General features: G+C 44.0%; 1 protein-coding gene across 4 annotated transcripts in view; it reads left to right on the forward strand.

The window, feature by feature from the left end:
* The first annotated feature begins 1937 nt into the window (after positions 1 to 1937).
* The window catches only part of ECPAS (Ecm29 proteasome adaptor and scaffold), a 110855-nt gene continuing 100341 nt past the window's right edge, over positions 1938 to 12451 (forward strand). Inside the window, exons 1-2 of one of the 4 annotated variants that reach the window (XM_061163435.1) lie at positions 2337 to 2355; positions 11264 to 11367. In XM_061163435.1, the coding sequence (XP_061019418.1) occupies positions 11346 to 11367 (22 nt within the window). In that variant the 5' untranslated portion in view covers positions 2337 to 2355; positions 11264 to 11345. Of the gene's footprint in view, positions 2356 to 2946; positions 3004 to 11263; positions 11368 to 12451 lie in introns of those variants that run through there. The other 3 variants (XM_061163434.1, XM_061163436.1, XM_061163433.1) reach the window with 3 other exon arrangements.

Here is a 12451-nt window from a genome sequence, read left to right on the forward strand (position 1 = left end):
TACTATTAATAGTTTGAAGGGAGAAGCAACTATTTAAAAAAAAGCTTAGAAGCAGCATTATAAACTGCTATAAAGTACTGTATATAATGAAATGTTAGAGCCATTTTTCCCCCCTAACAATTCCAAGTCTACATACAGAAATATGTGACTTCATAAAGATATAGGAATGTTTTACAGTAGTAATTTTGCAGAAACCTAAAAGCTTATCAATAGTTATGTACTTATCATGAAGTTTTTTTTTTTTTTTTTTGCAAGTCTTTGTAAAAAAGACTATCATGCATTCATTTAAAAGAATAAGGTAGTTCTCCACATATAGGTCAGAGTGGTTAAGAATGCAAATTCTAGAGCCATGCCATTTGCGTTCAAATTCCTCCTTAACCACTTACTAGTTTCTGGCACTTTAGAGTTGTTCCTCAATCACCCTATCTCATAAAAATTCCTACTTCATAAGATCGTTGTAAGGATTAAAGGAACTCATCCAAGTAAAGCACTTTAAATAGTGTCTGGCACAATTAGTATTAGCTATTATTACTGATAAAGGATACCTGTGATATATTGTTTGAAAGGTAAAGTTACAGAACACACATCGTAGAATTCCATTTTTGTGAGAATGAACAAACCTATATATGATTTGCACATGTGGGAATATGGAATTTCTACATAGAAGGAATTTATAAGTTGCTAACTGGCTTTGTTTGGAAGTCAAAATTACAAATTACTTTATTTTTTTTTTTAAACTTAGATTCTATACTTTGGAGGTCCCAGAGTCAGAGACACTGAAGTGATTGAGCACACACACATATACTTTGGAGGAGGGGTAGCTTTAAAAGGATCTATTGGAGGTTTTGGGAAATGAAAATTTCCCCATACTAGTCCTTGGTAGTCATACTATACATTCATAGAAATGATCAGGAAAGGTTGTATACACCACTCTGTTAACAGGAATTATCTCCAGTGGGTAAGATGAGGGGATGGTGAGCAGGAAGGTGGGGGACAAACTACTTTATATCTTCGGTATTGTGTTGTTTGCAAATAGTTCATCGCTTTTCGTGTCACCATCAGACAAAAAAAGCAAAACGTCCTCAAAAAAAGGGATTGGTTAACTTAACATATTATGAAGTCATCAACAAAAACAGTGGTGGTGGTGTAGAGCTTTTTGAGTTAACGTGGCACAATGTTTACGGGGGAAAAACAGTGATACAGAACTTTTATCATGAATCTGAACCCCCTCCCCACTTATTTATTTTGGGGGCTTTATACATGTGTGCACAGACACAAGGCCTTGGAGGATGCACACTCAAGTGTACCCGTTAACCGGTAGTTTTCTCTGGGGAGTGGGATGGTGGGAGGGCGCAAGGGCTTTCTTTCACTTTCAATTTTAATTCTGAATATTTTAAAGTTTTGCAAAGATCGTGTATAATTTCTATAATAAAAGCAATAAAGGACATACACGTCTTTACTGTTGTGTAAGTATCTTGTACTTGGACAAGTTACATCTGGAATGGTACGTATTCATTTTTCAAGACATTAACTAGGTCTTTATAGATTTCTTTTAGGGATAAACACAATTTCAACTCACTTAGGATCTTAATTTCTTTTCATACACACAAAAAATGTACCTGATCTTGTACCTAATTTGTTATGCCAGTACTATCACTTGAAGTAAAGCAATTATGCAAACGCCTTAACTAAGTGACGTCACGGACAAACAAGGCGTAAAGTTTAAATCACTATATTCAAACTCAATCACGCGGGTTACCAAAAAGAACGTAGGGATTACAACAAAAATGTAAGAAAACAACTCCTGTAAGCATACAAACTTGCATTTGAACTTTAAAAATCCTAGTTTATTGAACTTTTAGTTGGAGTCGTGATCTTCCCTCACTGGGTAGTCCTAGTTCCTAAGAGCTTCAGAAACCTACACTCTATGACTGCCTCCAAGTATAAAAGAAGCCCAGCGAGCAGGGTCGGGGGCCGACCGCTGCGCCGGAGCTCGCCCCGGACTGAGTCAGCGCAGGGCTGAGAAGTTCGGCGGGAGGCGCGGGGCGGGGCTTCCTCCCGCCGACTCCGAACCCAGCTCTACTTTTCCGAGTCCACGTCTCTTCCTTTGGACGGGCGTGTTTCTCCAGGTCGGGACCAGCCAACGTGACAGCCACAGACCTTTACATAAAGAGCTCCGGCCCGGCCTCGAGGATTTCCCCCGGCCGGGGCAGCCCGGGCCAGCTCGGCCAAGCCCCTCACGGACGGCGGCGTGCGGCTCCCCGGGGGCCGAGCCCGCCGCTCGCCTCACTTCTGGGCGCCCGCGTCGCGGCGCCGAGCGCAGCATCCCCGGCATGGAGACCGGCTCGGACTCAGGTCAGAGGCCCGCGCGTTTGCTCCGCTCCAGGGCCGCCGCAGGCTGCGCGGGCGCGGAAGCGGCTAGGCCGGGCCGCCCGCGCAGGCCGCCGCGCGCCGGGTCCGCGCGGGGAGCGCACGCGGGGCCGGCTCCCGCGCGCGAGGCGGGCGGCGGCAGGTGGGCAGGACGAGCCGCGAGCGAGCGAGCGAGCGAGGGCGGGCAGGCGGGCGCGCGAGGGGCCCGGCGGGGGGGCCGCTGGGAGGATGGCTCAGCTCTTTCTAAATATAAAACCGGCGTGAGTCGGGCGAGCGCGGCGCGGAGCCGCAGAGCCGCCGCGCGGGCCGGGCGCACGGGGGACTCGGCCGACGGACGGCGGCGGCTCCGCAGAGGCGCCGGGCTGCGGGAGCGCCCCAGCCGCGAGCTCGCGGGGGACGGCGAGAGCGACGCGTGCAGCGAGGAGGACGCAGGCGGCGGCGGCGGCGGGCGGGCGGGCCTCGCGGGCGCAGCGCGGCCCACGCCGAGCGACCGGAGGCGGCTCCCGGCCCCCGCCGCACCGCGAGCGGCGAGCCCCCCGCGCCGCCCGTCCGCGCCCTCCCCCTCCGGCCCCTCCCTCCCTCCCCGGCGCAACATGGCTGCGGCCGCCGCCTCCGCCTCCCAGGACGAGCTGAGTAAGTGCCACGGCAAGCCTGCGGCCGCGAGCCGGAGCCGGCGCCGCGCCGGGCCGGGGGTGGGGGGGCGGCGGCCGGGGCCGGACGGGAGGGTCGGGTCGCCGGGCGGCACCGGACGGACGGGCGGGCGGCGGCTGCGGCGTGTGGGGGGCTGGGGCGCTCGGGCCTGGTGGGCAGGCCCACCGCTGGCGTTTGTAGGCCTCAGCTTTGCACCGTCACGTTGCGAAATTGAAACCGGAGCCCCGGGAGGAGCCCTCTGTGTGCGATCCGCCTCGGCTCGGTGTGTATGGGGGGGAGCCTAGCCCCCTTGCCCGCGGAGGCTGGGCTGGCGGAGCGGCCGCGGCCCCAGGGTGGCGGGCTGTGCCCACCGTCCCGTCTGACCCCTCCGTGGACTCCTCCGGTCCTAACTGTGGGGCGAGTTCTGGAAATAGCGCTTTCGGGGAGGGGGAGAAGGTGCCGTGTTGTGACACTCTGGAAATCAGCGGAAAGGTCAAGAATAGGCGGTGACCCTCAGGTGGAGCAGGAAGGACGGGAGGGCAGAGAGGGTCGCGGCGCTCGCTGCAGGGGAAGCCTCGGGGTGACAGCGCTCTGGGAAAGGAGAGCCAGTGCACACTTGACCTTAAACGTTGCAGTTTTCCGGGGGACGGCGATCCACGTTCGGGGAGAGCGGTGGTCACCCTGAATCGCAGGCCGCTCCGCCCGCCGCCCGGGTTCGCCTCGGTGCTTTGTGGGAAGTGTAGTTCCCGGGCGCCGCAGGCCCAGGCTGGGGGTCAAAAAAATCGAATTTTCCTAGGATCTGTAAGATAATTTCTGATTGCGTTTGGGGGGGTGTTTGGATGTAAAGCTTTAAGTTGAAGTGTTGGGTTTCTCCGTGCTGCCCTTCAGTTTATGATCAAAAACAAGAAAGGTATTATTTAGGGATGCTGTGAGTTTTAAATGGAATGAAACCTGGGACAGGTGTCGCAAGCCTTGGGAAGTTTCTGTTGTTACAGCCCCCTCTCTCAATTTCCATATGAGAGTAGCTGTACACATAATAATTTCTGTTTCTTTGGTCTTTGACTGTTTAAAGCTACTTTAATATGCATGATCTCACTTTTCCCCTCGTAACAGCCTACTAAAGCAGGTAGGTAGAAATTATCCTTGTTTTAAAGAGGAGGCGAGTTTAGAGAGTTAAATCTCCTTGCTGCTTTAACACAAAACTGGTGTAGCAGCAGTGGTGTTTGGTCATTTTGAAGCTGAAATAAAGCATTGGTGTGACCCTGGGTAGGATGCAGTCTGGGTAGATAAGGTCTCTTGCGGTGGTTAGAGATAGACAGGGGCTGATAGTCACAGAGTTGATCGCTTGCCTGTTATTGCCAAGCTGGAGCACCACCAGGCCTTCTGGGGAGGTCAGCTCCCTAATCTTTTTTCTTCCATTTTTTTTTTTATTGTGGTAAAATAAATGTACTATGAAATTTACCACCATAACCATTTTTAACTGTACAGGCCAGTGGTCTTAAGGACATTCATATTGTTATGCAACCATCACCACCATTTACCTTGAGAATACTTTTCATCTTGCAAAGCTGAAGTTCACTGCTAACTAAATCCCTCCTACTCCTCCTCCCAGCCTCTGACAGCCTCCATTCTACTTTCTGTCTCTATGATTTTGGTGTCTCTAGATATCTCATGTAAGTGGACTCATACAAGATTTGTCTTTTTGTGACTGGCTTGTTTCATCTGGCATGATATCCTTAGGGTTCATCCATGCGGTACCATGTGACAGGATTTTCTTCCTTTGTAAGGCTAATATTCCATTGTATGTATATATTGTATTTTCTCATCCACTCATCTGAATATGAATGTGCATGTATCTCTTTGAGATTGTGCTTCCATTTCTTTTGTATGTATACCTAGAAGTGGGATTGTTGTATGATATGATAATTCTATTTTTAATTTTTTTAGGAACTGCCATACTGTTTTCCACAGTGGCTATATCATTTGATGTTCCCACCAGCAGTAAACAAAGGGCTCCAGTTTTTTTGTAGAACCTTGCCAACACTTGTTATTTTCTGTACTTTTGATAGCAGCTGTCCCAAGGAGTGTGAGGTGGTCTGACTTTTTAAATTGTTCCACTGCAAGATACCTGAATTCATGTTATACCACTAAACACATTAAACTATTAATTACTAGTTGTATTGGGGAACAAAACTTGAGGAAGAATTGGATTTCATTCTTAAGTGACTGATGCATTTGTATACAGGCAGTGTACTCCTGTACATCAGGTACCTGTTGAGATGTTTGCAGTTCTTCTGGTTAAGGAATTTATTGGCTTTAGCAGCTACTGGAAAAGTTAGGAGGAAGTTATTCCAGTCCTTGCCTTTTCATTGTTCTGTTTGGTCAAATCCCTAGTCATTGACCACAGATGTCTGTTGACTTGGTTTCTATATTTAAGGAGAGATTAAATACTTGGTAGTTGATACCTTAAAATAATTTAACTTGAAATCACAGTCATATATACTGAACATATATATTAGGAACTTAAATCACTTTCAGTTTCAGAAAGGCTGTAATAAAAGGAGAGATGGCTGTAAAAAAAAAAAAAGGAGCTAAGTTTATGAATATTTGCTGGCTGTTATTTATGACTAGTAGATGATGTGTGTGCTGTATGCTTAGTTGCTTAGTTGTATCTGACTCTCTGTGACCCTATGGACTGTAGCCCACCAGGGTCTTCTGTCCATGGCATTTCCCAGGCAGGAATACTGGAGTGGGTTGCTGTTTTCTTCTTCAGGGAGTCTTTCTGACCCGGGGATTGAACGGCACATCTCCTGCATTGGCACACGGGTTCTTTACCATCTGAGCCACCAGGAAAGCCCCAGTAGATAATAAAAGCAAACTACTAGATGCTCACATTGTCCCTCCCCCGATGTTTTATTATAAAAATCTTCCCAAACTTACAGAAAAGTTGAAAATGAACCTTCATATCCCACTACCTAGATTCTACATATGGTATTTCACTACTGGCTTTATCACATATCTGTCCATTTTCAAGCCACATTTTAAAATGTTATTTTAATTATTTTTGTTTAAAAAAGGATTGTGGTAAGATACACATACGTAACGAGATTTACCATCTTAACCATTTTTAAGTGTACGGTTCAGTGGCATTAAGTACTCAATCCATCTTATTTTGATGCATTTCAAAGTGAATTGGAGACAACAGTACACTTCAGTATTTCAGCACTAGCATTGATTTAAGTGCTTTGTATATATTGTTTTATTCATCAATATAATCCTAAGAGGTAGGTAAAGTTATTACTGCTGTTTTATGGCATGGAAAACAGGCATTTTAGATTCCCGAGATCCCATAGCTAGTAAGTGGTAGAGTTAGAGTTGGATCGCAGATGGCCACGGGCATTGGTAACCAGCCTTTAGGCTCTGTACCTCCGTGTGCCATAGAGCAGCAAGCTGCCACCTTTTGGGCACAAGGGACCGGTTTTGTGGCAGACAGTTTTTCCATGGACTGGAGGTGGGGAGTGGTTTGGGGATGATTCTCATAAGGAAGGAGCAAACTAAATTCCTTGCCTTGCGTGCACAGTTCACAGTAGGATTTGCACTTCTTTGACAAGCGAATGCTGATCCGACAGAAGGCGGAGCTCAGGTGGTAATGTGAGCGATGGGGAGTAGCTGTCAATATAGATGAAGCCTCGCAGGCCTGCAGCTCACCTCCTGCTGTGTGGCTGGCTTCCCAATAGGAAACTGGAGGCTGGAGGCCCCTGTCATAGTGTGTTCATGCTGATGAAGAGACGAAGTCAGATGCATTCCTAAATTTCTAGCTACATGTTACTTTAATCCAGTTATCTGACTGCTTTTTAACGCTGCTATGGGCGACCAAAGAAACACGGAAGTCCACTGATGGAATTAAAGTACTGTTGAGAAGAAAGAGTACATGTAAAGAGATACGTCAGGAGCAAACTGTATGTGTTGTTACAGACTATGCTAGAGTAATATTAACAGCTTTGGTCCCCAGATCTGTTATCTTGAGATGTGTAGCTGGTAACACTGCCTTTCTATAGATTTTAAGTCATTGCGTTTTACCATTGCACTTGAAGTGATACGCATGTTAAAAATGTAAATGGAATCTGTAGCTGCTCTCAGTCGTGTCTGCTACCACACCCTAGGAGCTCCTGAGGAGGAGAACTGAAGGGTAGGCTTGTTTTTTACTCTTCTCTTTCTCTTCTCTTTTCTCCCTCTCTTTCTTTTTTTCCGAGTAGTGTCATGGAGTGGTATCATGTATGAAGGTTGCCAAAAGGTAAGCAGGATAATCTTGGGTTGGAATTTGTTAAAATTTTTTATCCTTTCACAAACATCCTGTCATTATCACTTTGAATCAGGTGATTGTAATAGAACAGTGGTAAAGCTAATGTTTATTGAGAGCTTACTGTTGTGTTCTGATCACTTTGTACATATTAATTGATTGAATCATTACAACCCTGTGACTTTGGTGCTATTATTTTCTGGTGGAGCTGTCCTCAAAGTACAGAGCTGGGGCTTGAACTCAGATTCTTTGATTCCAGAGTTTATGTTAATCCCATGCTGCTGCTGTGCTACTGTCTCTGAAAGGGAAAAGACAGTTTATAAGAAGATCAGCATGGCTCTTTTCCTGATGTCTTGCTAAGCCTCCAGAAGAAACCTCTTATAGTGTATAAAATGTTATAAGATTCTGATGTTCATTGAATAGGACATAATAGATTTTGGGGGAAGATGCTGAAATAGAGAATGATTATTTCTGACTGTTAAAGACAGTTCTGAAATCTAGTTTGTAAATTACTTAAGATCACAGTCTGTAGTTTTCTTTCTTTATATTTAGGGTAATGTAACTGTTTGGAATGGGATGAAATGCAGTGCAAGGCATGTGGACTAGTTTTTCTTCTAATATTATCCTCTGCCAGTGCATGGAAATGTTGACATTGTAGTTATATTTTAGCAGTGGGTAGATAGGGAGATTTCTGACTGAGGGGAGGGAGTGTTTGAGACTTTTCACCTGGTCAGCTGTTCAATGGTTTCATATTTTGGGCTGTATAATTCTAAGGCATCCTTAGAACCTGATCTTCACTGGGGTAAAGGCAACTCAGGAAGGAGCAACAGCCTGGACTCTCAGACACATTGATGCTACTCGACTTGACCCCTTGACACAGCCACCTTAGTGTTCGAGTGTTGGCTAGATAGTCATCATGTCATATGTCTTCTGAGAGCGTCTGCCAGTGCCGGGCATCCTGGTGGCTCTTTTAGGGAATGAGGCGGGGAGGCTGTACGTGTAGCCGTGTAGGTGAACATGAGTCTGAGCACGCTGTAACAGCCCCCGAGAGACGGCTGTTTTCATGGCAGCCATGCATGCAGCTGAGCTGAGCTGTGTCAACAGGCTAAATCAAGCCTGTACCATCTCCGTTTTGGTTCCTTAGCCAAAAAGGAAGGTTAGAATGGAAAATAGCGATGGTATTTCTGCTTTTTATAACTTGTCGTTTTTCACTTCTACCTCATCTTGTTTTAAATGCTGCTTGCAGTAACTTGTAATATTTCATAAGGGCCAGTGTAGGCGAGAATAATCGGCACTGGGGCATTCGACCTTGTTCAGAAGATAGACGCCAAAACTGCAGGCGCTGCCAGTGTGCTCGGATGGTTTAATCCAAGTTGCTGGTCTCTGGTTTCAGTCCTGGCCAGTCTCTGCTGTGATGCTTGCTGTCTTACATGCCTTATTTTCCCCACACATTTTCCAGTTCGATAAGCAGACTTTAAAAATGGAGTGACTAGTTTATGGTCCTGGCCCCACAGAGCTTATCATTCAGTGTAGTTTTTTTTGTTAGTTTCTCAGTCATGTCTGACTCTTTGTGACACCATGGATTGTTGCCTGTCAGGTTCCTCTGTCCATGGAATTCTCCAGGCAAATATACTGGAGTGGGTGGCCGTTCCCTTCAGGGGATCATCCCGACCCAGGGATCAAACCCTGGACTCCTACATTGCAGGCAGAGCCTATACCATCCGAGCCACTAGGGAAACCCCAGTGTAGAGGCAGGTTTATTTATAAATGTAAATAACTGATTGGAAGTATGATATGAAAAATGTCAAAAAAAAATGAAAAGAAAAATGTCTAACACAATTCTTTAGAAATGTCAAGGAGTGAGAAATAGTATTCTGGTTAACGGAACATTACTTGAGCTAAGACGTAGAGATTGAAAAATACGTATTTTTAGGGAAAGTTCAAGTGAGTCTGATATACAATGGCTGCATGAAGTTCTGGGAAAGGAGTTAAAGATTGGAGTTAAGAGACTTGACCCTTTCTGCCTTTTACAATTTGAGATCTTGAGCAAATTACACTACCTTACTAAGTCTCCCTTTCTTTCCCATAAGAAATTCAGTGTTGTTAGGCTTAATATACATGTTAATGCACTGTACAGACAGTTAAATTCTATATAAATTATTATTCTTGGTGAGGGATGGTGGTAGGAAGTAAGGCTGGGAAGATAGGTTGGGACTGGCTTGCATAGGAATGCCAGCACAACTAGTCTGAACTTTGTTCTGTAGACAGTAGAGGACCATCAAAGGCTTTTAAGCAGGGATGTAACATGAGTAGATCCTTTTATAAGTTTAACAGTTGGCAGTGATGTTAACATTGATTGCAAGGGTCCAGAGACCAAGAGCAGCAAGACTAAAAGGAAGGTAAATATTACAGTAGCCAAGTTAGCAGAAGCTTGAGGTCTGAACTGGGATAGTGGAAGTGGATTTGACAGGTAATATAATCTAAAATCCTGAAAATAGGGAGAAACTATTGGCTGAATAGTAGGGAGTTATTCATTGGAGGAGTTAGAGATGATTCCAAGAATCTACCTGAGAGATTACAAGGAGAGAGTGTAGCCTCTAGACAGATTTCCGGAGGTAAGAGCAGAGATAAGAGAGAACAGGTTTGTGTTCAAGAAATAGTAAATCATTTGTTGAATGCATGGGTTAAGTTATTGAGGCACCCATGTTGAGTTGTCTAGGGAGGCTGTTTCGAATAGTGACTGAAACCTCTAGCCTTGAAGTCAGAACGAGTTTTGAATCCTGACCTTGGCACATTTTATTTTTTTAAATATTTATTTGGTTGCGTCAGGTCTTCGTTGCAGCTTGCAAGCTTCTCTCTACTAGTGATGCACAGGCGTGGTTGGCCTGCAGCAGGCGGGATCTCAGTTCCCAAACCAGGGACCCAACCCACATACCCTCCATTGGAAGGCAGATTCTTAACCACCGGACCACCGGGGAAATCCCTGCCACTTTTAAGTTTTAATGTCAAAGGACCTAACTTTTGGGCCTGGATTTCTCATTTGTAAAATGGGATAACAGAGCTATTTTACAGGGTTGTTCTAAGAGTGGAAAGAGATGATATATGCTAAGGACTTTGGTATAGTGCTGGGCACATAAATTGCAGGTGTGTGGAAACTTTGATTCTGAGGCTTGGGAGAATGTGGGGTGATGTGGATAGACTGTCCAGAAGACAGCTATCTGGGAGCTCTGCATAGATAAGGATGAGAGGAAGTCAGAAAGAACCAGGGAAGGGGATCAAAAGTGTCAAAAGAGGGCAAAGGTTTCCCAGGGTAAAGACTATGAGCCATTTGCCTTCTCAGCTGTTGTAATGTGTTAATAACATGCGTGCCCATCCACTAATGCTCTTAGAAAAGTATGGTATAAGTCAGAGACTTTGTTCTAATTTTAATGTAAAGTTTTCTATGTTTATGACATATATGTGCACGCACAATATGTATGTTTATTGGAGTTTTTTAGCCTTCAGTGAAAAACTACCAGTATGTGTGTGTGTGTGTGTGTGTGTGTATAATATATAAAGTATTAGCATATTACTTCTACACACTCAATTTTTCTTTAACTTAGCATACTTGATTTACAGTGTTGTGTCTGGTGTATAGCAAAGTGCTTGTTATACATATTTATTCCTTTTCATGTTATTTTACATTGCGGTTTATTACAGGATATTGACTATAGTTCCCTGTCCCATACAGTAGGACCTTATTTCTACACACCAAATTTTATTTATGGACATGTTCCTTACTATTTCTCCAATTTGGTAATGACTATAACTTACCCCCTTATTCTGAATTTGCAAAAGCAGAGCATGCATCAAATTAGGAGATCTTAGCATAAAAATGAAAATTGCTTATTTTGTTCTTTTAAATGGTAGCTATAAATATAAATCTTTTAATTGTTTTTTTTTTTCTGGTGTTCTAAATAATAGATTCTTTATACAATTGCATATGTACGAGTGGATGAACATACCATTGGTGATCCAGAGGATTTTTGTCAAGACTGGATAAACCATGTATCACATTGATTGTAGAGGTTAGTAGATTTAGTTCCTTAGGATGTGTGCATTTTTTGTAGTAGCATTTAAAAATGCATAAATTATCAAGTAGCTTTCCCCCACAGAATCTTCATGGGTTTTTCTCCTTTGACTGTCCTGAGAGAACCAGTGAAGTTCATGTTAGTTTTTATTTATGTGAAGCTTCTGTTCTCTGTCATCACATAAACATTAACGTTTAAAAAATTAGCAAGAAAAAGACAAAACTTAAAGGTGTTACTTAGCAGTGTGTGCAAGGAAAAGGGTATGGGTGTTAGTTCACAAGTTGTATTGTATACCACAACCGAAAAAAGTATGATTTTATGTGCTCCAGAAGTGTCATCATGGGTTTAATTGTTTTATTTATGAAGAGGTATTGAGAAAGGCATCATCATGGTAATTGGGTGTTCCTAATTCTGCCAATTTGACATGTACTGTGATGGAAAAGCCATTAATTCTACTTCATTCTGAGGCTGAACAAGAATATGGTGTCAGGTTCACTCTTGGGTGACATTGGATAGTCCTGTGATTGAAACTCTAAATTCAGATTGTAATTCTCTGATATTATGAATTCAATATCCATGAGTACCTGAGATATTGTAGCTTCAGTCCAAAGGTACATTTTGTTGCTATCTTTCAACTGAACTACTGGATTCCTCTTCGCCCAGTTCATTCTACTGTTTCTTGGTGTATTCGTTGCTGCTAATGGTCTATGATGCCTTAATTCATTTAGGTGGAATTTTGAGTGATGAAATGAATGGAATATTTTACAAACCGAAGTTCAACTTTAGAGTAAACTTGAGTTTATTTTTGCTATTTCACATATTTTTGTTCCATAACAGAGAAGTGGAAAATTGAAAGGTTGGGGAAAGGGTTTAGGAGAGAAATGAGGACATTATTTGCACCTAGATTCTTTCTTCGAGCTTTTGGGCCTACATGGATAGATGTGTTAATTACAATAGACTGAAGGCAAGCAGGTCAAACCACAAATGCTGGGATTTAAATAATGACTTAAATAAAAAGCTTTCCAGAGTTTACACATCCAAGTGAGCATTGTCTTAAGTAATTAACTGCTTTGGGCGGATC

The sequence above is a fragment of the Dama dama genome, chromosome 16 (genome assembly GCF_033118175.1).
Source record: "Dama dama isolate Ldn47 chromosome 16, ASM3311817v1, whole genome shotgun sequence".
Classification (NCBI taxonomy): Eukaryota; Metazoa; Chordata; class Mammalia; order Artiodactyla; family Cervidae; genus Dama; species Dama dama.